This window comes from Salminus brasiliensis, chromosome 16 (genome assembly GCF_030463535.1).
Source record: "Salminus brasiliensis chromosome 16, fSalBra1.hap2, whole genome shotgun sequence".
In the NCBI taxonomy this organism is placed as follows: Eukaryota; Metazoa; Chordata; class Actinopteri; order Characiformes; family Bryconidae; genus Salminus; species Salminus brasiliensis.
In genome coordinates this window covers 1,073,679-1,096,141 of record NC_132893.1, presented here as the reverse complement: position 1 = coordinate 1,096,141, position 22,463 = coordinate 1,073,679, and the positions used below count along the sequence as shown (strand labels likewise).

General features: G+C 46.5%; 1 protein-coding gene across 11 annotated transcripts in view; it reads left to right on the top strand.

The window, feature by feature from the left end:
* kdm6bb (lysine (K)-specific demethylase 6B, b) overlaps positions 1-20,458 on the top strand; it is a 43,745-nt gene extending 23,287 nt beyond the window's left edge. For 8 of the 11 annotated variants that reach the window (XM_072659364.1, XM_072659361.1, XM_072659365.1 and 5 more), the window contains 21 exons: positions 3,490-3,546; positions 3,697-3,820; positions 4,317-4,400; positions 4,698-4,887; positions 5,475-5,675; positions 5,856-5,978; positions 6,117-6,437; positions 6,596-7,856; positions 7,941-9,441; positions 10,722-10,848; positions 10,987-11,092; positions 11,769-11,974; positions 12,596-12,699; positions 12,803-12,871; positions 13,939-14,087; positions 14,808-14,922; positions 15,784-15,971; positions 16,561-16,702; positions 17,798-17,924; positions 19,139-19,309; positions 20,117-20,458. In XM_072659364.1, coding sequence (XP_072515465.1) covers positions 3,702-3,820; positions 4,317-4,400; positions 4,698-4,887; positions 5,475-5,675; positions 5,856-5,978; positions 6,117-6,437; positions 6,596-7,856; positions 7,941-9,441; positions 10,722-10,848; positions 10,987-11,092; positions 11,769-11,974; positions 12,596-12,699; positions 12,803-12,871; positions 13,939-14,087; positions 14,808-14,922; positions 15,784-15,971; positions 16,561-16,702; positions 17,798-17,924; positions 19,139-19,309; positions 20,117-20,140 — 5,328 coding nt within the window. In that variant the 5' untranslated portion in view covers positions 3,490-3,546; positions 3,697-3,701 and the 3' untranslated portion in view covers positions 20,141-20,458. The remainder of the gene's footprint in view (positions 1-3,489; positions 3,547-3,696; positions 3,821-4,316; positions 4,401-4,697; positions 4,888-5,474; positions 5,676-5,855; positions 5,979-6,116; positions 6,438-6,595; positions 7,857-7,940; positions 9,442-10,721; positions 10,849-10,986; positions 11,093-11,768; positions 11,975-12,595; positions 12,700-12,802; positions 12,872-13,938; positions 14,088-14,807; positions 14,923-15,783; positions 15,972-16,560; positions 16,703-17,797; positions 17,925-19,138; positions 19,310-20,116) is intronic. The other 3 variants (XM_072659372.1, XM_072659370.1, XM_072659371.1) reach the window with 3 other exon arrangements.
* Positions 20,459-22,463: the final 2,005 nt, after the last annotated feature.

The following is a 22,463-nucleotide window of genomic DNA, read 5'->3' as shown; positions in this document are numbered from 1 at the left end:
GCTGATTATTTTGAGGCCAGTTCATATCTGGTGCTGGTGCCCCATTTTCAGACTGGTCTTAAACAATATAATCCCAGATTAGAGGCTGTGTTACGGGTGTAATCCAGTCCTTACCCCTCTGAACCAGCCAAATTTGAAATTGCCAGTATCAAACTTTTACGTCAGACTTGATAGACTAAGAGATTAAGAGATTAAGATCATCTGGTATAGCCATTGCATAGCTGTACAACCGAATTTACCCCATCTGTGGTACAGACAGCTCAGCACCTGGGAGGCAGTTGGGGATTAGATGCCTTGCTAAGTTGGAAACCAGCAACCTTCCAGTCCTAAACCAGCTTCTCTGGCCTTTAGACAACAGAAGCCTCAGTAAGAGCTGATAGGATCTGAGCTAAAGAATAAAATTTATATTATATCATAAAATTAAACGATTTCTTTAACCTTTACACTGCTGAACTCACACATTACACATACACACACAGGAACCTGCAGCTTTCTGTCATCCATTATGTTTAAGTCACGTCTCACATCACATGTTTATGTGAGAACTTGTGAGATCTCAGGCTCTCAGAGACTGGACCGTTGGTTTGTGGGTGTAATCTCACAGTGGTGTTTTTGTTCTGGGTAAATCTTATCACTTCAGACTCAAAACCAGTGGCTTTTCTTATTTTCAACACCAGCTAGCATTTAAAACCTCCTGCAGTGTCGGTCAGGCATTAGGTTCTAGATATTTGCATTTGCATTTGCATCAGGTACTTTGGCCTCCACTGCTGCTCCGGATTAGAGCGTCTGCTAAATGACTAAATGTAAGAATATCTTTATAAGCAGCCTGCCGGAGTGTTTGCCTCCTAACAGCAGGGTTTAGTTAGACACACAGCATTTAGGTTGTGTGTGTGTGTGACAGTAATAGTCACGTTTCCACAGGAAGTTGATGCCACTTCCTCTTTAACGGCTTAATTCACATAAGCACATGTGCTCTTACACTCAGGCCTTCATTTACGCTCAGACTCGTGGTTTGTTTACTCTGTGCTTTTTATCTGTTATCTACAAACCCTTAGCACTTACCTTTCCAGCTCACAGCGGATACCAAAGTCGGCTGTGTAGGTTCTAGATAGTGTGATTCACTTAGTTAATTCGTTAATAGGTGACACGCTTTAATGTATTATATAGATCATATGTAGCATTTTAATGTATCGTATTAAAATAACTGTACAGTTGCCTGCAAATATTACAGCACTCTGTTCCTCATGCTTTACGTGGGAATGTTGAGATGTTCACACAGCGTAAAGAGGGCGTTTTTACAAATTGTAAGAAAAGTAAAATCGTAATAAATGATGTTGATATTATTATGTGACCTGGATTCGTATTTTCATATTTTCTCCCCCCACATCGCTTCGCTGCGGTGTTGGCCGTCACTGGCATCTGCAGGCTGGTCTGTTCTTACGTAGTGTAAGACAGGTAAAATCTTAAAAAATTATGTTATTATTATGTGACCCGGATTCATATTTTAAAATAATTCATTAAAATAATTAAAATAATAATTAAAAATTAAAATAATAATAAAAAGTAATTCTTTTTAATTCCAGTTAAATTAAAAGGTGCGTTAATACGTAATACGTTTTTTTGTGTGCATATTTAACAAAAGCCGAATAAACATTTACTCAGTAATGATTTACGTAAATTGTGCAATGTCAGTATTCAGCATTTATTACAACTCATAACTCATAAAACATAATAACACAAAACTCACTTTTCGGTTCAACCAAGGTTCAAAAAGTATTTTTTTTTATTGATTACATACATACTAACAGCAAAATGCTTTGATAACTGTCCGCTTACATCAAACAACAGGATAGAATATGGGATCAAATTGGCGGTGTCTTAATAGCCACGGTCCTGGTTCAGAGTCTGAATGGCTTGTGGGAAGAAGCTCCTCCTCATCCTCTCCTCATCGCTTGCCTTCAGGGAGTGAAAGTGCTTCCCTGACCGCTACAGAGAGAACAGCCTGCTTGCCTGGATGGCTACGGTCCTTTACGGTCTTCCTGGCCTTGGGCCAGCACCACTAGCATCACCACGTCAGTGCTGTCTTGTTAGGAATGACCTGTGCGGCAGGCCCAGCCACGGCCACACGCGAGGAGGTCGCGCGAGTGATGATGGGTTCGGTGCGATTTCAGTACAGGCGGGAAGAGACACTACTGACTTGAATAAGCTTAGCATAGCGGGTTGCTAACAGCTTACAGATGAAAGCAGTTAATATGGTTATAAACATTCATACAGTTCAGTAATATTCAGACATGTTGGGTAATTGGTGGTCCTAACTGGGGAGGAAATGTGTGAAAAATCTCTCAGCATCATGGGAGGGACAGAAAGTGTGTGTGTGTGTGTGTGAGTGTGTGTGTTACCCATCTGACTGCGAGGCCTCATATGAACTCCTAAAAACAGGGCAGTAATGTTGGATGTACAGTATGTAGGCCATGTGTGTGTGTGTGTGTGTGTATCGGTGTGTGCCACTTTACTGTATGGCTCACTGTATGTGGGCAAAATAATATGAACAGGATGAAAGGGGAGCCTCCACACACACATACACACACACACACATATCCACTCACACACACTCAGTGCTGTGCTGTGGCCCCATTCCTGTCATTCCTTCGCTGCTTGTCTCTCTCTGTCCTCCCCACGAAGGCCTGGCTGATATCAGGGGACACTCCGACACACTGCAGAGACAGACACACACTTATCAACTCGGTACACACCCCCTGAGGGACATCTCGCTGTGTGCTGTATGTGTGCATGTATTTGTGCATGTGCATATGGGCCTGCTTCTTGTCCTGATAAAAAGGGACTGAGAGAGGGTATGGTGGAGCTGTGTGAGAGAGTGTGTTGGGTATAGATTAGAGGAGTGAGAGGGTATTTCCATCGAGGACTCGGAACTGCAGCTGCAGCTACAGCTTTGGATGTGTGTGTGTGTGTGTGTTGCAAATCCTGTGTAGAAATATGTAGATCTCATTCGACTACACGACGAAGTGACTACTGGTGACTCCTGTCAGAGGCGATTCACAGCAGAGAATCGACTCGCGGCTGAGAATCGACTCACGGCTGAGAGTCTACTCGCGGCTGAGAATCGACTCGCGGCTGAGAATCGACTCGCGGCTGAGAATTGACTCACGGCTAAGAGTCGACTCACTGCAGAGAGTCGACTGCCCGCTGAGAATCGACTCACTGCAGAGAATCGACTCGCGGCAGAGAGTCGACTCTTCAAATCCAACGTGACTGTAATGCAGCGTTTCATAGGGTGTCCTTACTTTTCCACATGACTGTATATACATTTCTACAGCAGGGCTGTGTGTGTGTCGCTTTCTATGTCAGCTGTTTGCGTCTCGGGCCATTCCAGCTCCAACACAACACACACTCACTGCTACTCAGACCTGAACAATGGCTTACTGTTAACCCCCCCCCCCCTCTCTCTCTCTCTCTCTCTCTCTCTCTCAGGCTGAAGTTGTGCTGTCTCTGTTCTGCACTGGAGGGATTCCCGCGTGCGTTAGCGTGGTGAGCAGTTTATTCACTGATTGGACGCTGTTGCATCAGTTTGCTGCAAAATGTCCAGAGTGTGTTGTCATCCACAACAATACTTTATTTGTGTGTGTGTGTGTGTGTGTGTGTGTGTGTGTGTGTGTGTGTGTGTGTGTGCTGCCCCAGGCTGGATGTATCACGCAGCAGAGCAGTATTCCGGGCGGTACTCATGGGACTCCTTCCCCTCCGGTGGCTCCAGCAGAGCAGCATGGGCACCGAGCTCCGGCCGCAACTGGGCTGCTCCATCCAGGTTCGCCATCTGCGCAATTGTGTCCTGACACAGATAGTCCCTGTAGAGAAATACTGCCAATAGAATAAGACTCTCTGGAGCAGATCAACAGCATGACCCTATTGGCTCCATACTGCCTAATGCCAGGCGTGGGCTAGTAGAGGGGTATAAAGCCCCCCAGCATTGAGGTTGGAATGCATTTGGATGGGATGATTTGGCAAGTTATGGAGATGTGGCTGAATGCAATCAAATCCTCACCGCAAGGAGGACAGTAGAGACAGTTACACCAATAAAAGCAGGCTCTTTTTAATACCAGAAGAATGAATAAGCAGGTGTCCCAATACTTTTGTCCATTTAAGATTGTAGGTACATATTGAGGTATTTTGTAATATTTGTTAATAGTATAAAGTTTCCCTTCAAGAAAATGAATTGTCTGCACAATGCATTGTTATACTCCACCTTACCTACATTCTACATGTCGCTATACTCACTTACCCCCCCCCCCCCCCATCCACAGGGCCAGCGGAGGAGTGTACCAGCCCCAGCACCCAGGCCTGAATCACACATCAGGAAGAAACCATCATAAAGCTTATAACAACAGGTCAGCCCGAGTCAAAAACTACTCCACCCACTCCACCCGCTCCCTTCACGAAGCTCGATCCTCCCTAACACTTTTGCTAAAAGCATGATTACGCAAAAAAAGTTGCTTATTGGATTACATATATATTTGATTTACATCTGACATGCCAAAAGTCATGGGACAAGAGCTAGTATTGTGTAGGACCCCCCCCCATCAGTTCCACAAGAGGACGGAAGACGTCTGGAGGGATTGTATAGGGGTTGTAGCAGCAGTGTGTATTCAGCCAGCTGTTGTGTGTGTGTGTGCTGTTGTGAACAGACCTCCAGAGTTGGGCAGGGACAGAGCTCATGGTCAGCACAGAGAAAGAGGCCCAGGGAGGGACCGGGCAGCTCCACGGTCCTGGGGTCCAAACCACCAGAACCCGGACCGGGCCGCTGTTAATGGCTACAGCTCAGGGTGCGGAGGAACCGGCTCCAACAGCAACAATCACACCAACCAGCCTCAGAAGGTGAGATAAAGTGCATTAAAGGTTTGCTTTAGCGATGCAAGCTGATCTTTCAAATGTTGGGATCAGACACTGTAGTTTTTCTCTTATTTATATAATAGCCACACCAACTGTTAAGCATGGTGGTGGTAGCGTCATGGTTTGAGGGGTGATTTGCTGCCTTGGAGCCAGGACAGCTTGCCATTTTTGGTGGGCCTGTGGATTCAGTGGGAGAACGTTAGGGTTTCTTCCAGTGAACTGAAGCTTAATTGTAAGTGGGTCATGCAACAGGACAATGACCCTTAGTACACTTTACTTGACCTGAAATCCCCTGTGGACTGACACAGTTCTGATTCTTGTGCTTGGAGTCCATCCCTAGCCACACTTCACAGAACCATATCCACTTTCACAACACTGCATACCACCGTCCCATACTTGTTTGGCCTAAAAGGGGCTTAAACACCTGAGCAGATCAGCGCTAATGAGGGCCGGCATCACACTAAGAGGGTAAAATGTGTGGCTTTTGGTTTTATTCCTAGGGTAGGGCTTTTGTCAGGTGTTCCCTCACCTTTGCAGTTTTTGCAGAGCATTATTCCTCATGTTTTCCTCAGTATGGAGGCCCTCACCAGCAGCAACGCCCCCTGCAGGCACAAGGAGAGAGATGGAGTCCAACAGCCCCGTCCCGGCCCTTCCAGAGCCCCTCTCTCAAACGACCGGCCCCCCTGCACAGTGACTCAACCCCTCACCGAAACCCCTCGCCGTCCAGAGACGACTGCCCCAGCAAGAGGAGCAAAAGCAACAGCTCACACCAGGTCAGCATCTCTGACCTTTTGCTGGATCCGGCAAAAAAAAAAAGAATACTTAGAGACCAGGCTTGGGAACCACTGTTGTACTGAGTCACAGTCATTGTAGAAAAGTGTCTTTAGCACCATCTGCTGGGTAGAACTACTAAATGCAGTCCTAAATCTGACCCTTTGTGTTTTGTCCTTCAGGCTGTCCCCCCTAGAATGAACCGTCCACTCTTGTCCCACCCCGCTCGCACCTGGAGTCCCCCGTATAGGAATGCTGCCCCCTGGAGTCAGTCAAATAAGAGACATTCTCCTTCCCGCTACCAGGTTATTCACCAAATCCCACGTCATTCCTTTTGCACCGTTTCCCTACTTCTATCTTGTAGACCACCCTAATGAATTATTTTTGAGCTCCTAAGAATTCATCCATTTAATGAAGTACCTTCCACTCCATCCCTGTGTCAGCAGGAATCCAGTCAGCCCAGCAACAGAGATCACTCCCACAGGACCCATCCCACCTCCCCTGCCCTCTGCAGCCCCAGCCAGGCTTTTCTGAAACCAGGCCACACATACCACCCCCGAGACCATCCGGGCCTCCGTGGAACCAAAGGGGACTGGGGGCGTCCTGTTCCCCCCTCACCAGCAGACTACACCAGAGTGCCTTACAGCCCCCAGCACCAGCCCCCAGCACCCACACACAGGCACCCTGACAGGTCCAGCAGTGGGACTGCCGTGTCACCTACACTGGCCTGGAGAGCCCAGGACCGGCCCGCTAGGCAGAGCAGCGTGAGTGCCTAATGATAATAATACCTAATGAGTCATCTTCTTCCCTGTCGTAAAATGGCTAGATGTCTTCCTTTGTATCTAGAGGTAAAGATCTATATCGCCATCTGGTGTTCCAAAGTCTATGATGCAGTGTGTTTTTTGTTGTTGTTGATTCTCAGCAGGAGACTAGGCGCTCTGGACCAGCACAGGACGATCGACAGCAGCAGCCCCAGGGTCTGAAAGAGGAAGGGAAGCGGCATGGCACCCCCAAACACACCCAGAGAGACCACTGCAAGCGGCGGAGTCCAGCTGCAGAGGCCTCTACTGCCGCTCCTAGCCCTGATGCTGGTTCTGGTTCACAGAGGTCAGAAGGGAAAAAGAGCAAACTCTCCAAACACCAGAGTCCATCTAGCTATGTCCACTCCAGCTCCTCAAGCCACAGCAACCAGGGGAGCCCGATAAACCGGCAGGACGTGGACGTGCTCAAACACGGCCAGTCCAAAAAGAGGCACCGGGAGCGTGAGAGGAGGAAAGAAAGGAAGGGTGAGGAGGGGAGGGAGAGGATGCTGAGAAAACTGGAGGCGAAGAAAAAGAAGAAGGAGCGGGAAGAAGGAAGAGGCCATCGGGAAAAGAAGGGGATGCATTGGAAAGGGGAGATGGGGTTGGGGCAGGCGGAGAGAAAGGTAAAAGATGGCAAGAAAAGAGACCGGAAAGCAGAGAAGGATGGTAAGAAAAGAGAGAAAGACCGTTTCAGAAGACAGGTGTCTCCCCAGATTCCATTATCAGACTCTCCGGGTAAAAGCCCTGTTTCAGCCATTTTTGAGTCTACCCCATCTCGGCCTGTCTCGCATACCCCTCCATCTCCAGCCCACGAACATGAAGAGAATGGAGAAGAGGATGAGAGCGGTTGCCATTCTGACTCTTCGCACACCTCAGGGTCCGTCCCACCTTCCTCCACCCCTCCAGCCAGTCAGAGTCGTTCTCCACCACATCCATCAAAGGACACTGCCAATAGTATGACCTCAGAAAGTGACGACAGCCTGCCTTCCTCTGAGCGCAAGAGTCTAAACACCAGCAGCTTCCAGAGGCTTCCAGAGGAGCAGCCTGACCTCCACGTTTTTACCTCCAGTCCACCTGGTAGCAGTGAGCAGCATGATTCAGTGCTGGATGAACCCGCTGGTTCTGAGAAGAACGTTCCCCAACCGCCTGAGGTAAGGCCCCAGCGCGCTCCAGATCTGCTGCCCGCCCATGGCACCTATACGGACGACCACCTGCGGCTGGATCCTTCTGCCAGTCCCCCTGTCCTGAGCTGGCAGGGCTCCCCTGTTTCAGACCTCAGCGAGGAAGAGGAGGATATAGTGATGAGAAGGCCTGTGCTCCAGCCCAGCCCCACACACACCTCTCCAAACCCAGAGCCGGAAGAGGTCTGGAAAGAGTCCGGTGAGTACAGGAGAGGCTACTGAGTTATCGTTCTTTAGTTTGAGGTGTTATCCATTACTTATATCTTAAAAATCTCATTTTCAGGAGGATCCTGGCCGGACTATCGCCACAGTGACCTGGCCAAGCTCTATGGCTTTGCAGAGTCTTCGAAGGTTGGAGAAGAAGAGGAGGATGAAGAACATGAGGCAGAACAGCAAGACAGCAGCACAATAAGCTCTCATGCCACTCAGAGACCCCACCTGCACCAAACTGATAGCACCTCAGGCTCAGGCAGCCATAGGTACACCTACAGAGGTGGCCCTTTTGGCCGGCCACCTCCAAACTCACTGGCTGGAGTCAAGTATTCTTCTTCTCTTTCGCTGGGCCCAGAGATACATCCTCCAGAGCAACAAAGCCCAACCTCCTTATCCCCAGCTGATGAGTCTCCAATGGCCCAGTCCCCAACTGGCCTGTTCCCTGCTGGCCAGATCCTGTCTGACCTGAACCCAACTCATCTGACAACGACTGGCCTGTCCCCAACTGTATTGTCCCCAGCTGACCTCCTCTCAACTGATTTGTCTCAAAATGACCCATCCTCATCTGGCCTGCCTCAAACTGACTTGTCTCAGAGTGGTCAAAATTCCTCTGGCCTAACATCAACTGAGGAGTTGTCTCCAACTGACTTGAGCCCAACAGGTCTGTCGCCTTCCCAGCGTTCCTCAGATCCGTTTTCAAATCCCGAGGATGACGAGGATGATGAGAAAAGGGAGGTCGAAAGTGTCCATATGGAAGTTGGAGACAACTTAATTAAAGCAGTAGACCCATACAGTGAGCCTACCTGTACCTCTCTGAAGAAGGAGGAGACGGAAGCAAAGGGGATGTCACCCGCCACCCTGCAGGCCAAGCTTGCCCACAGCTGTGAAGTGCTGTTGTCCCAAAGCTCTAGTCATGTCTCCGTCCCAGTCCCGGAGGAAAAGAGTGGGAAAAAGAAGTCCAAAACCAAGGCAATCAAGAAGGAGTCGGAAAGAGTGAGGAACAGGAAGAAGGGACGAGAGAAGAGGCAGAAACCGAAGGTTGACGCCAACCTAGAAGGTTCAAAGCTGAGAGAGGTTGTGGACAAAGAACAGAAAAAGCAGAAAGCGAAACTTGAGAGCGATGCAACACATAGCTCTCCCAGTTCCCCGCCTCCTCCCTCTACCACCGGTGGCCAATCCAAGCATCTCAGGAACAACCAGGCCGTGAACAAAGCAGCAAAGAGAAGGAGGGCGAAAGAACGAGGGAGAGGCCAAGAAGAAGAACCGACCATTCCTTCAGGGGAGAACGTCAACAAGAGCAGCCACGGAAGAACGACGACAAAAGCAACAGCCCACACAAACACCTCCCCTGGTGCGAGTGGCTCCAGCAAGCCTCCCTTGCTGAGCATGGCTGAGTTGCTGAGGCTGAAGGCCCTGTGTACCGTACCCCTAAAAGAGCTGAAGATCCACCTGGTTAAAGTGGATGGCAATGGGAGGCAAAGCTTCATCGCTTCAGAGATTGAACAGAAGAGGATCCTGCTGGAGGATATCAGCATTAAGAACACAGCGGCAGAGATCATCAGAGCCTGCAAGTGAGCCTCAGTGCTTTTTCTTGGAGTGGAATTTTATTAGAAACCTCTACATTGATCTAACAATTAGTGTCCACTGCATAGGTCCAGTGTAGAGGTGTACAGTGACCGACTACAGCCAAGTACAACTTGTCGGGTCAAACCACCTCATTCATCAATGATCAATTTCTGACCCCTGGGCCATTCTCATCACGGCATCATTCTCATGGCAGTTACAACAGTTAGTTCCCACCTCACATTACGATTGGTTGAGAAACATCTAACCATGTTCTAACCATGCTAATAGCAAGGCCTTTTTACTCTAAAACCATACCCCTCCAACAATTAATAAGGCTAAGCTAAACCCAAAAGCTCCTATAGGTCCGGTCACTCTACGGCCATCTTCGCAACATCGCAGTGCGGTAGTTTCCCATCTCTATATATGAGGAACGACCAAATTTTGAATTACAGTTTCAGACACAGAATTACAGCTTACACAGGTCTCCATGCCTCCCTACTAGCACGTCGACCCTCCTCAACTCGCATCGAAACCAGCAATCTGATCAGACGCCATTCTGAGCGTTACGAGAACTTGTAACTTGAGACTTGGACAGTTCTGTGGCTCTGTCCATACCTCATAAGGTGAGCCCTATAGCATCAGTGATCAGCAGTGACCTTGGACTGCATAGAGCGCTCAACAGGTACCTTAACCAACCTCCACTTAGTTGGACCTAGTGTTTGGGAATCGTCAGGGTTGAATAGCAATGCCTCATGAGTGGTGGAACTACTTTTTGGCGGAAGGATCTGACAGTATTTAAGCAGATTCAGTATGAAATTCAGGGCTTTATTGGTTTATTTTGTTTTATATTATCTTCAGCTGTGATGATCTATGTATTTCACCCCCTCGGGATAAAGTTAGGCCATGGTCACACCTAGCTCTGATCAGATCTTAAGTGTCCAGCATGTCCAGTACAGGTACAGGTGTGAACAGGGTTGCCCAGTACTGATCACTCAAACCACATTGCGTCCACATCAGTGTCCTCGACAGCAAAGCCCCGCCCGTGCATGCCCCTCTTCCAGCAGAAATGAAGCGCAGATCACAGGAGACGCATGTTAATGCCAGGGGTGAACGGGGTCATCCCTGAAGCACTGTAGATGGGTTCGAACCTTTAACTGTACACCAGCAGTGTGAAAGTAAGCAAGGTAGGGGTGTCTGATAAAGTGATCAGAAAGTGTGTGGACTCAGTATTCACTCTTAACCTCCTCTCTCTCTCTCTCTCTCTCTCTCCCTTTCTGTCTGACAGGGGGTTGAAAATCGAGGGCAAGTTCCGTGAGTCCTATCTGCTGCCTGCATTGTCAGTTAAGCCCGTGTTAAATCCCGAGACTCCAATCCCCCGGGAGAAGCTTAATCCTCCAACACCCAGCATCTACGTGAGCATGAGACCCTTCTCTGACACGCTGAGGAACCTCAGACGTGTTATTATTATTATTATGGTATAGCCTCAGACTCCCTGTTTCACTCTGTTTATATATATATGTGTGTGTGTGTGTGTGTGTGTGTGTGTTTAGCTCGAGAGTAAGAGAGATGCGTTTTCTCCAGTGTTGCTGCAGTTCTGCACAGATCCCAAAAACCCTGTTACCGTTATCAGAGGGCTGGCAGGATCCCTCCGGCTCAGTGAGTGCCATCTTTATACACACACTCCCTGGCTCTCTCTCTCTCTCTCTCTCTCTCTTACACACACACACACACACACACACACACACACATATGAAGGCAGTCAGAAATAGAAGGTTGACACAGTTGGATCACTTACATAAGGAACACAGCAGGGCCAATCATTTAGTTTTTGCTATACACTGACCAAACACTATTTGGACAAAAGTATTGGGACGCCTGCTCATGCATTGTTTCATCCGAAGTCAAGGATATTACAGAGAGTTTCTACTGTCTCTACTGTCCAGGGAAGAATGTTTTTAAAAAATTGGATGGAGCTCCACCACCATCATTCCAGAGAACACAGTTCTTCCACTGCTCCACAGCTCAATGCTGGGGGGCTTTATACCACTCTAGCCCACGCCTGGCTAGAGGGGTATAATAATAGGTATCTAATAGGGATCCATTAGGGATCTGCTCCAGAAAGTCCTATCCCTAGTGGCAGTACGTCTCTACTGGCACTAGACAGGCTGTGTGTGATCTGTGTCAGCAATGGGTGCAACTTAAGTAAGTAGCGAAATGCATTCATTACGAGGGGTGTCCACAAACTTTTAGACATATAGTGTATTTAGATGTGTTTTTTTAGTGTTGGTAAAACAGTTCCTTAACTACTCTCCCTTCCTCGCCTCTTCCTCAGACCTGGGTTTGTTCTCCACCAAGTCCCTGGTGGAGGCAAACAGTGAGCACGCTGTGGAAGTGAGGACTCAGGTGCAGCAGCCAGCTGATGAGAACTGGAACACAGCCGGCTCGGCTCAGACGTGGCCATGTGAGAGTAGCCGATCCCACACCACCATCGCCAAGTATGCCCAGTATCAGGCCTCCAGCTTCCAGGAGAGCTTACAGGTACATACGCAAACAAGGACTTTCTTATGTTTTTCACAAAAGGGGTAATAAACGGTGTAATACCAGGGGACTAAGGCGCTATCACCATGATCCGAGGACCTCTGGTTCGAATCCTGGGTCATGCTGCTTGCTTGACATCAGCAGCCGGAGTCTGGGAGAGCACAACTTGGCCTCGCTCTCTTTCAGGGGTGGGTTGATGGCACTTTCTCCTGATGTTGGTCAGCACAGGCGTCTGTTAGCCGTTGCATTGGAGACGGGGAGATGAGCTTTCCTCAGAGCATGCTAGTCTACCTAGCGATGCTGCATCAGCAGCATTTGGAAAAAAGGCGTTGGCTGGCTTTACGTATGCTAGTCTTCACCCTCCTAGTGCCCACAAGTGAGTGACCATACGAGAAGGAGACTAGTGAGGAAGCCACTAAGACACCCATGACTGCTCTGAAGGAGTTAAACCGATGCTGCCACCACCATGCTTCACGGTGGGAATGGTGTGTTTGGTCTCATTATCTGAGCTGCTGAAGCTGCAGAACTCCTTCAGACTAGTCAGTTTTTCAGAGGAAGCTCAGACTGTACTGCAGGCACTGTGGTAATGATGTATTTGTCCTGTTTGTCTGCATCTCTCAGGAGGAGAAGGACAGTGAGGATGAGGATGAGGGAGATAAGAAATCATCCACTGAGTTGAAGTCAGAAGCTTTGTCCACCACCCATTCGGCCCCCAGCACATCCAGGTCAGGGGTGTATTTCATTTTCTCTTAATGTTTACTCATCATCATCTCCAGTGGCATGCTGCTGTGCTCACTGTTGGAAACTGTCTGCATCTCTGTCTTTCAGCTCTGAGCAGAAAGCCATTGGGAAAATCATCAAATTTGGAACCAACATTGATCTCTCTGACCCAAAGAGGTGAGACAGGTGCACATTTGTGTGATTGTTAACATGGTGTTTGAGTGTTTTTGGGCAGTGTGCAATGTGAGGTGATCCAGCTTGAGGGCTGAATCATTTAAGATGTAAAGATACAGAAAGTAAAACCATGGGAATTCCACCTAAGGAAAATGCAGGTCCAGAAAGTAATACTCTGACCAGGGTGTTGTTCCAACTACCAGCGCAGCTCTGCTTCAAATCCAGGTCCAGAAAGTCCAAATCCTTCCCTGGATGTTGTTCCAACTGCCTGGGCAGATCCAAGATGGAAAATCCAGGTCCAGAAAGTCAGAATCCACCCCAGGACTTTGTTTCAACTGCCAGAGCAGCTCTGCTTTAAATCCAGGTCAAAAAAGTCAGAATCCACCCCTAGATGTTGTTGCCTGGGCAGCTCCAAGATTGCAAATCCAAGTCCAGAAAGTAAAACTCTGCCCCAGGATTTCATTAGTAAGGGTGTCCACAAACTTTAGACACTTCACAGGTCCATCTTCTGGAGGCCTTTTGGAGTTTTAGTTTAGAAGGTGTAATAAAAGGGGTCTTTCCTCATTAAGGGGGGACGATACCAGGCTTCAAGATTATCAAAGTCCTGGGAATGAAACCATCGCCTGAGGCCAGCGGGTTTCCTGAGGGCAAAAAGAATTCCCCTCAATCGAGTGAGGTGGACAGGTGGATAAACCCTCAGGCAAGAGATTCCCACCTCTAGATGTCCTCTGTCAGATGATGAGAAGGCAAGAGCCTGGGGCCTTGAGATGGTGCTGTTGGCTATCTCAGGAGAGGGCGACTGCGAGTCGGACCCGGGAGACTGGGCTCACAGGAGGTGGAGGGGATCTAAGCACAGGCTGCCTGATCCTGGATGAGACCTGAAGCTTCTTGACAGTTCAGAAGCCAAATGGCCAAGTTTCTGAAGAGGAGAGAGTGCTTCTCCCTCTCAGTTGCACAGGTTCCTCTGGGGAGTGGGGAGTCAGGTTGGATATCCCTCAAAATATCTCAATATTCAGAATTGTCCGTGTTTCATGAGTGTGTTGTGTTGCTGTGTGTGTGTGTGTGCACAGGTGGAAGCCCCAGTTGCAGGAGCTGCTGAAGCTGCCAGCGTTTATGCGCGTTTCGTCCAGTGATAACATGCTGAGTCACGTGGGTCACACCATACTGGGCATGAACACCGTCCAGCTATACATGAAGGTCCCAGGCAGCAGAACCCCAGGTTTCCACACACCCATACCCACAGTATTTGCCATTGATTTGGCTGGGACACTGTAGGACGTTTTAGATGCGGATACACTATGCTGACAAAAGTATGTGGACACCTGGATTACTGCAATATTGGAAGTAGGAGTAGGAGCATTGCTGTGAGGGTTTGATTGCATTTGACAAGAGCGTTAATGAGGTCAGGATGTTTGTGGGACCCTGCCTCGTCATTCCCAACTTCCCAACTCATCCCATCCAAACCACTGCTTCACAGCTCCAGCCCACGCCTGGTATTAGGCACCATGGTGCCAATAGCTTCATGTTTCTTAATCTGCTGCAGAGAGTCCTATTCTATTGGCAGTACTTCTTTACAGGGACTAGACCAGCTGTGTGTGTGCATTTGCACATTGTGTCAGCAATGCATGCAATTTAAAGTAGCACAGTGCATTCTTTAGAAGGGGTGTCCACAAACTTTTGGACATATAGTGTAGTGTTACAATATCATATCTCTAAACATAAACCTACCCCCTACCCCGCCTCAAACCCTTGTCCTAGTCCTAGTCCTGGTCCTAATACTAACACTGCTGATCTCAGCATTCAGTCTGTAAACAGTGAGCAGATTTGTAGGTAGATAACCTGCAGGGGGCGATAGTGTCCTACCCAAATAACGAGAAAACCGTCCTGGAGTATGGTCATAGTCTCTTTGACGTGATGTGCCATGTGTCCTTGTCCTCAGGCCACCAGGAGAACAATAACTTCTCCTCTGTGAACATCAACATCGGCCCTGGAGATTGCGAGTGGTTTGCTGTGCATGAACATTACTGGGAGGCCATCAGTGACTTCTGTGAGAAGTGAGTCAGTCCGGCCCGGTCAGTCCGGCCTTCCTTGTTTTCACAAGTTTTCACAATCCCCCCCCATCGGCCATAACATTAACACCACCTCTTTGTTTGTTTCTACACTCAGTCACTGTGTAGTTCTATAATTCCAGCCTGTATCCATCTGTTTCTCTGCAGACTCATTAGTCATTAGACCCCACAGGTTGGACCACCACACAGCAGGTAGGTAGTATTTGGGTAGTGGGTCAGCATTCTCAGCACTGCAGTGACCCTGACCGACCTGGTGGTGGTGAAGTGTGGTTGTAGTGTGTGCTGAGCTGCTAGTACGAGTGGATCAGGCACGGCAGTGCTGCTGGAGTGCTTAAACACTGTGTCTGTCTGTCCACTCACTGTCCACTCTCTATTAGACCCTCCTACCTAGCTGCTCCCCCCTTGTAGATGAAGGTAAAGTCAGAGACTGAAGCTCTCTGATCTGCTGCTGCACCGTTTGTGTAGGTCATCCTCTAGACCTTCATCAGTGCCCTCAGGACGCTGCTGCCCTCAGGACGCTGCTGCCCACAGGACGCTGCTGCCCTCAGGATGTTGTAGGCTGGATATTTCTGGTTGGTGACGCTGAGGTATATAAGACACTCCAGGGTCAGGGTCACTGCAGTGCTGAGAATGCTGACCCACCACCCAAAAACTACCTACCTGCTCTGTGGTGGCCAGTCCTGTGGGGTCCTGAGCAACAGATGGACTACAGTCTGTAACTCTGGAATTACAAAGTGTTCCTGTATGGTATTAATGTTATGGCTGATTGGTATAGGTCATGGTAAGCGTATGATAGAAGACAGTGCTAGTAAGTATGTCTCCTTTCTGCTGCTCCGTCTCTCACAGGCACGGTGTGGACTATCTGACCGGCTCGTGGTGGCCAGTCCTGGAAGATCTGTACCAGGCCAACATCCCAGTGTACCGTTTCATCCAGCGGCCAGGAGACCTGGTGTGGATCAATGCCGGCACTGTGCACTGGGTACAGGCCGTGGGCTGGTGCAACAACATCGCCTGGAATGTGGGCCCTCTCAACTGTGAGTACTGGCTGTGCACACCAGGGGGAGCTACAGTAGATACGTCTACTAACAAGTGGCCTTTTGTGTATTAAATAGAAGCTCCTTGGATCAACTTCAGGCTCCTGCAGATATAGCCCCATCATCCTTGTGCAGCGCCATCTGCAGGAGCCTGAAGTTACTACCACCAAATCTTTTATCCGAGAAGATTATATATAATAAATTACATCACTGTAAAAACCCCAAAGAGCTAAAACTGCCCTATAATTTTGGGCCATTTCTATTGGTCCATTGTTTACAAAGCGTTGTAATGGTGTAGGAATAGAACTAAGGAAATGTGAGCCTGTGTATGTGTAAAAGATTTACCCATATATTATGTTATATGTAATAATCAACATTACTAACCAGTGTGACGGATCATGAATGTCTTTTAAAAGGGTGTTTTTGTGGCCTATCGAGGTTCCAAGTTTGCTTAGCCGTCGCTGAAACCTAAGCGAGAGACACTCTTGTCTGTAAACATGATGCGCCTGGTTAACGTTAAAGGTTGAGTCCTATGATAGGGGTGTGCGCTGTTTCTGAGAAAGCTGTGTATCTGCGTGTGTCCTCTCAGCATACCAGTATCAGCTGGCCCTGGAGCGCTTCGAGTGGAACGAGGTCAAAAAGGTCAAGTCTATTGTTCCCATGATTCATGTCTCCTGGAATGTCGCCCGTACAATCAAGATAACAGACCCGAACACTTACAAAATGGTCAGGTGAGTTTGTGTGTTGTGTTTGTTCCTACTCCTGGATCAAGAACTCAATGTTTGGGTCCAGTTTCCAGTGAGATATTATCTGTACAGTTTCCTAAAGGTCAATAACGACTTATTTATCCTTACTAAAACGTCCCAAAATCAGGCAAATCTAAATTTTCCTTTTTCTATTATGTAAAAACTGTGCTCATTCTTCTCAGAATGACCCGTACACTACCTGTCTAAAAGTTTGTGGACACCCCTTCTAATAAATGCATTCAGCTACTTTAAGCTGCACCCATTGCTGCAGAGACAGATGTGCAATTGCCCAGCACACGCACAGCTTGCCTAGACACTGTAGAGAAGTACTGGCAATAGAATAGGACTCTCTGGAGCAGATTAACATCATGACCCTATTGGCACCATGCTGTCTAATGCCAGGCGTGGGCTAGAGGGGTATAAAGAACTGTGTTCTCTGGAATGATGGTGGTGGAGCTCCATCCAGTACTTTTAAATGGGATGAGTTGAGCAGTTGGGGATGATGAGGTGGGGTGGTGATCCATCATCCAACATCCGGACCTCACAGCAATGCTCCCCCTCCAAAATCTAGTAGAAAGTCTTCTTCTCTGGACAGTAGAGACAGTTACTCCAACAGAAGCAAGATCAACTCTTTTAATACCCCTGATTTCAGAAGAAACTGTGAATGAATGAGCAGGTGTCCCAATACTTTTGTCTCAATACTATATATGGAAACTAAGCAGCAAAATCAACTTTGCATTGTTATTTTTGTGATGCCATGTTCTCCCAGCAGCACTTACATGTACCCACCCATTTAGAATTTGTATGTTTAGCCCCGCCCATTCAACTTGAAGTTATTAAGGCGTGTTTCAGCCCGGCCGCTTTTATATGGGCATGGAGGCTGTTTACATATGCCAGTCTGAATGCCAGGCACCGTAGCAGAAGCAGACTAGTAGAGTCATTCTACATGGATGGAAATACAGGTGCACTTTGTATTGCCCATGTGGAAGTGTGTGTGTGTGTGTGTGTGTGTGTGTGTGTGTGTGTGTGTGTGTGTGAGAGAGAGCTGGTGTGAAGGAGCCCATCCTGTTCCCCCTGCAGACACTGCCTCCTGCAATCCATGAAGCATATCCAGATCCTGCGGGACCAGCTGACAGCAGCAGGGAAGAAAATCTCCTACCAAAGCCGAGTGAAGGATGAGCCGGCCTACTACTGCAACGAGTGTGACGTGAGTTACAATCTCACCAGTACTCCCCTCTGAGCTGCAGTGCATTTCACACACACACACGCACACACATTATGCTTAGAGATGTCACTGCTTAGAGGGAAACGAGGGTTAGGAATCCAGTAGATCTGCTGTTAGTTTTTAGGATTTCAACATTTGAAAAGGTAAAACTTAAAGAAAACAGCTGAGTGACTTTGTGAAGCGCCAGCGGACTAGAAGCTGCTTTCCTGTATTTCTAGACTTATGAGGACATTCGGGTAAATACTGTACTAGTGTACTGTACTGAGTATTTATATAAGTAAGTATATTCATATTCAGGACAGTCACAAGCTCAGCACAGCACAGCAATCATACCCACATACCCATACCCGCACAGCTCCGAACACTGTGTTGTATAGCTGTAATAAATAATGATTATATAAAAATATATGAACTGACTTTTATGAATATACTTTTTTATGTCTAATTTCTTATTTTTAACTTTTAAAGTAAATTGTACAAATGCCATATTGGAAACAAACTTATATGGGATATGTTTGTATTATATATCATATTTTATTTATCAGATTTATATTCATTCGCTGAATTAAACAAATTAGGAAAAATTTTACTTTATATAAAGGTATATATATAATTATATATTAGGTTTGTATAAGCCACATTTTATGTTTAATTTATTTTCAAAGTTAATTTCTTAATTTCTGTAAATAAAAGTGTTTATAAAATTATTTGAATATTATTATACATTGATTATTAGAAGAAAAAACATTAATCAATTAATTTTAATATATATATATATATATATATATATATATATATATATATATATATATATATATATAGACTTAATATACATCTGGAAGTTGTTCTTTATATTGGACCAATAGAAATACTCTAAAATCAACTTCCATTGAAAGTTAAGAGGGTTTATATTCTTCTCTTGTAAAGCTGGAATTGCAAAACAGCAATGATACATGATATAATATTATTATTTTTATATATCAAATTATGTATTGGTATGCAAATTTTCAGTTGTATATATGTAAAGTATACTACACCTATACACAAGTGGGATGTCAGCTATAACCTACATTTATATGTACTGTATGTGTGTCCACCATGCCTAACACTGTATAAACACAATTGAGTGTGTGTGTGTGTGTGTGTGTGTGTGTGTGTGTGTGTGTGTGTGTGTGTGTGTTTGTGTGTGTGTGCAGGTGGAGGTGTTTGACCTGCTCTTCGTGACTAGTGAGAACAGCAGCAGAAAGACGTACGTGGTTCACTGTGAGGATTGCGCTCGGCAGCACAGCCCCAGCCTGACCGGAGTGGTGGTGCTGGAGCAGTACAGAGTGGAGGAGCTAATGAGTACATATGATAACTTCAGCCTGGTGAGAAACACACACACCTACACACACACACACACACACACACACCAGATATACTGAAATACGCTCTATGGACAAAAGTATTAGGACACCTACAGGAGCTGTCATGACACCCTATTCTAAACCTATAAGCATTAATATGGTCCCACACTTTTCTGCACTCTGCTCTGAGCTCAGCACTCGGCCCTGACCCCGCTCTGTAACTTTACGTGGTCTGACAGACACTCGGTGGCTGAGCTGCTCTCTGTGAGCTGTTCCTCCTAAACTCTTCCACTGTTCAATAATAACACCACTCACAGCTGATGGAGGAAGATCTAGGAGGGAGGAGATTTCACCAGCTGACTTGTTGTTGTTGGTGCAGCGGTGTCTCCTATTACATACAGAACCACGCTGGAGTTCAGTGAGCTCTTCAGAACCTCCTGTTCTTTCACTGATGTGTGGAAGAAAGACAGACTGCAGGAATAGAGGCCTGATTTTACACACCTGAGGCCAGGGGTGCCTGTGACTGACCGGGGCCCTAAATGTATACATTGGGTATTTGTACAATGCAGAATTGTGGGGCCCAGTTTAATAACTTGTCATGGGGCCCAAAACCCCCTGGCAGAGCCCCTCCCTCTAGCAATGGGACTAAAGGATCTAGAGCACCTGAATTCAGTGGTTAAGAGATGTGTCCCAAGACTTTTGTCCATATAGTGTAGACACCTTAATACAAGTCTGTGCCGTGCTTATATATTTCTTTCTCTCTCTCTCTCTCTCTCTCTCTCTCTCTCTCTCTCTCGCGCGCGCGCGCGCGCTCTCTCTCGCTCTCAGGCTCCCATGCCGTGTTGTAAATGAAGCCGATGTGTGATGTCACAGCCATAACCAAATCCCTGCTGGTCAGCAGCAGTGCCAACTTTCAGTTCTCTTGTTTTTCCGTTTCCGTATTTTTTGGTTTGTTTTGTCGTTATTTTCTTTTTTCTTTACCGAAACCACTACTGCAACTCTCTCCCTCTCTCTCTCTCTCTCTCTCTCTCTCTCTCTCTCTCTCTCTCTCCCTCTCTCTCTCTCTCTCTCTCTCTCTCTCTCTCTCTCTGTTTCAATCTCTCTCTCTCTCTGTCTCTCTCTCTCCCTCTCTCTCTCTCTCTCTCTCTCTCCCTCCCTCTCTCTCTCTCTCCCTCCTCTCTCTCTCTCTCTCTCTCTCTCTCTCTCTCTCTCTCTCTCGTCTCTCTCTCTCCCTCTCTCTCTCTCTCTCTCTCTCTCTCAATCTCTCTCTCTCTCTCTCTCTCTCCCTCCCTCTCTCTCTCTCTCTCCCTCTCTCTCGCTCGCTCTATCTCTCTCTCTCTCTCTCTCTCTCTCGCTCGCTCTCTCTCTCCTGCGTAACCAATCAGCACAGCTGTTTACTCAGTACTGTTTACAAACAAGCGCATCAGCAGCAGACGGTTCTCCGGCTCAGTCGTCTTCCCCTTCACCAGCTACTGACGGGACGCGGTGTTATGAAGCCTAATGACAGCGTTATGGCAGCCAGCGAGTATTTCGGAATGACCAGGGCGGTGCCACAGACCTGGTGCACACTGGACTCGTATTGTGAACTGTGTTTCAAAAAAAAAACTCACTATCAGGTCGTTCGTCCACAGAGGAAACTGCTGTGATTTTTACAATATTGAGAAAAACTCACGCACACACTCACGCACACACACTCACATACACATATACACACATGGAGTCAACTTGCCGAACATGTAAATCGATTCAGGTACTATCATAGTTTACATTTATGCAAATCTGTAGAGATTTTTTCACCCGTCTGGTTACATATCGGTGTCTCGGACTTTGCTGAACAAGTGGTGCTTTGATACGACACGAACAGCAGGGGAATCGCTTCTCCGCCGACGGAGCTAATGCTAATTACGACAGTGGCATTAATTAGGGTTTTCTTTCGTTTGTGTTTTTTGATTTTTGATTTTTTTTTACTGTTATGGTTTTGTGTTGTGTCATATTTACTACGACTCTAATCTTTGTTAATGCTGTTTGCATATTTACCTGGGTGCTATTTTGTTCTTTTTTTCAATTTTACAAAGGTTTTCGACGAGATAAAAAAAAAAAAACTTTATAAACAGCCTACAATTACACCATTTTGGCCTTTTGTGACTTGTGTATTTAGACGAAAACAAAAAAAAAGCAGTTACGTGATATCGATAATGATTTGCATATCTCTCAGAGCATTAATAATTAATATTTTGTCGCTGTCACACAAAAACGCCATATTTTGATTTTTCGTCATTTTTCACTTTTTGACACAGTTTGAATCTAGACGTTCTGTACATTCGGTCAGAATTTCATGAGGAATGGACCAATAGAAATTCTCCAAAATTACTTGGAATAAAACCTTTTTACACTCACTTCCATTAAAAGTGAAGAAGGTTTTTTGCTTCTCCTGTAAAGTTGCTGTTTTAGAATTTTTTATTATTATTACTATTATTATTATATCATTTTTTTTTTGCGTGGCGGCGACAATTTTGCAGACAATAAGATGTACTTCACAAATCTCTCTAAATATACGGGTTAAATCTAGAAACGTATTTGGTTGCATTTGTCTTGAAAACCTTGTGAGTGTTTCTGTGAAGTTTTTTGTATTATCAGAAAAAAAAGAAAAAAAAATATTAGTCATTCCTGACGATTTTATCCCGATCCTTTAAAATTTCAGTCGAGTTTCGTTCTTCTTTATACTATCTTTTTAAGTCAGTTTTGTTTTTGTTTGTTTGTTTATTTGTTTGTTTGTTGTTTTGTTTGTTGGTTCTCAGATCTGAATTCCTGAAATTTGTTCACTGAATTGTGGTTTTATTTATTCGACTGATTCTCACGTATTTATTGAACATACATGGTGCTCCTCGTCGATGAGGCAAGTCCAGATTTTGTAAATGTTTTGATTTTTTTTTTCTTTCCTTAAATCCGTGCTATTGTTTGGGCAGCGCCGAGGTCCAGAAAAGGGGGAGGTCCGATTCTATAATGGTGCTCGACCCTAATCCACCCCCCCTCCCTCCCTGTCCCCCGGCCTGCCGCTCAGTGTATATGATCTAGAAAAGATAAGTACATGAATATAACATTAATATCTCACAGCTTGGTGCTTAGAACAGAGTCTGTACACCTTTTATGCCCTGAATGTCTTTGTACTGTATCC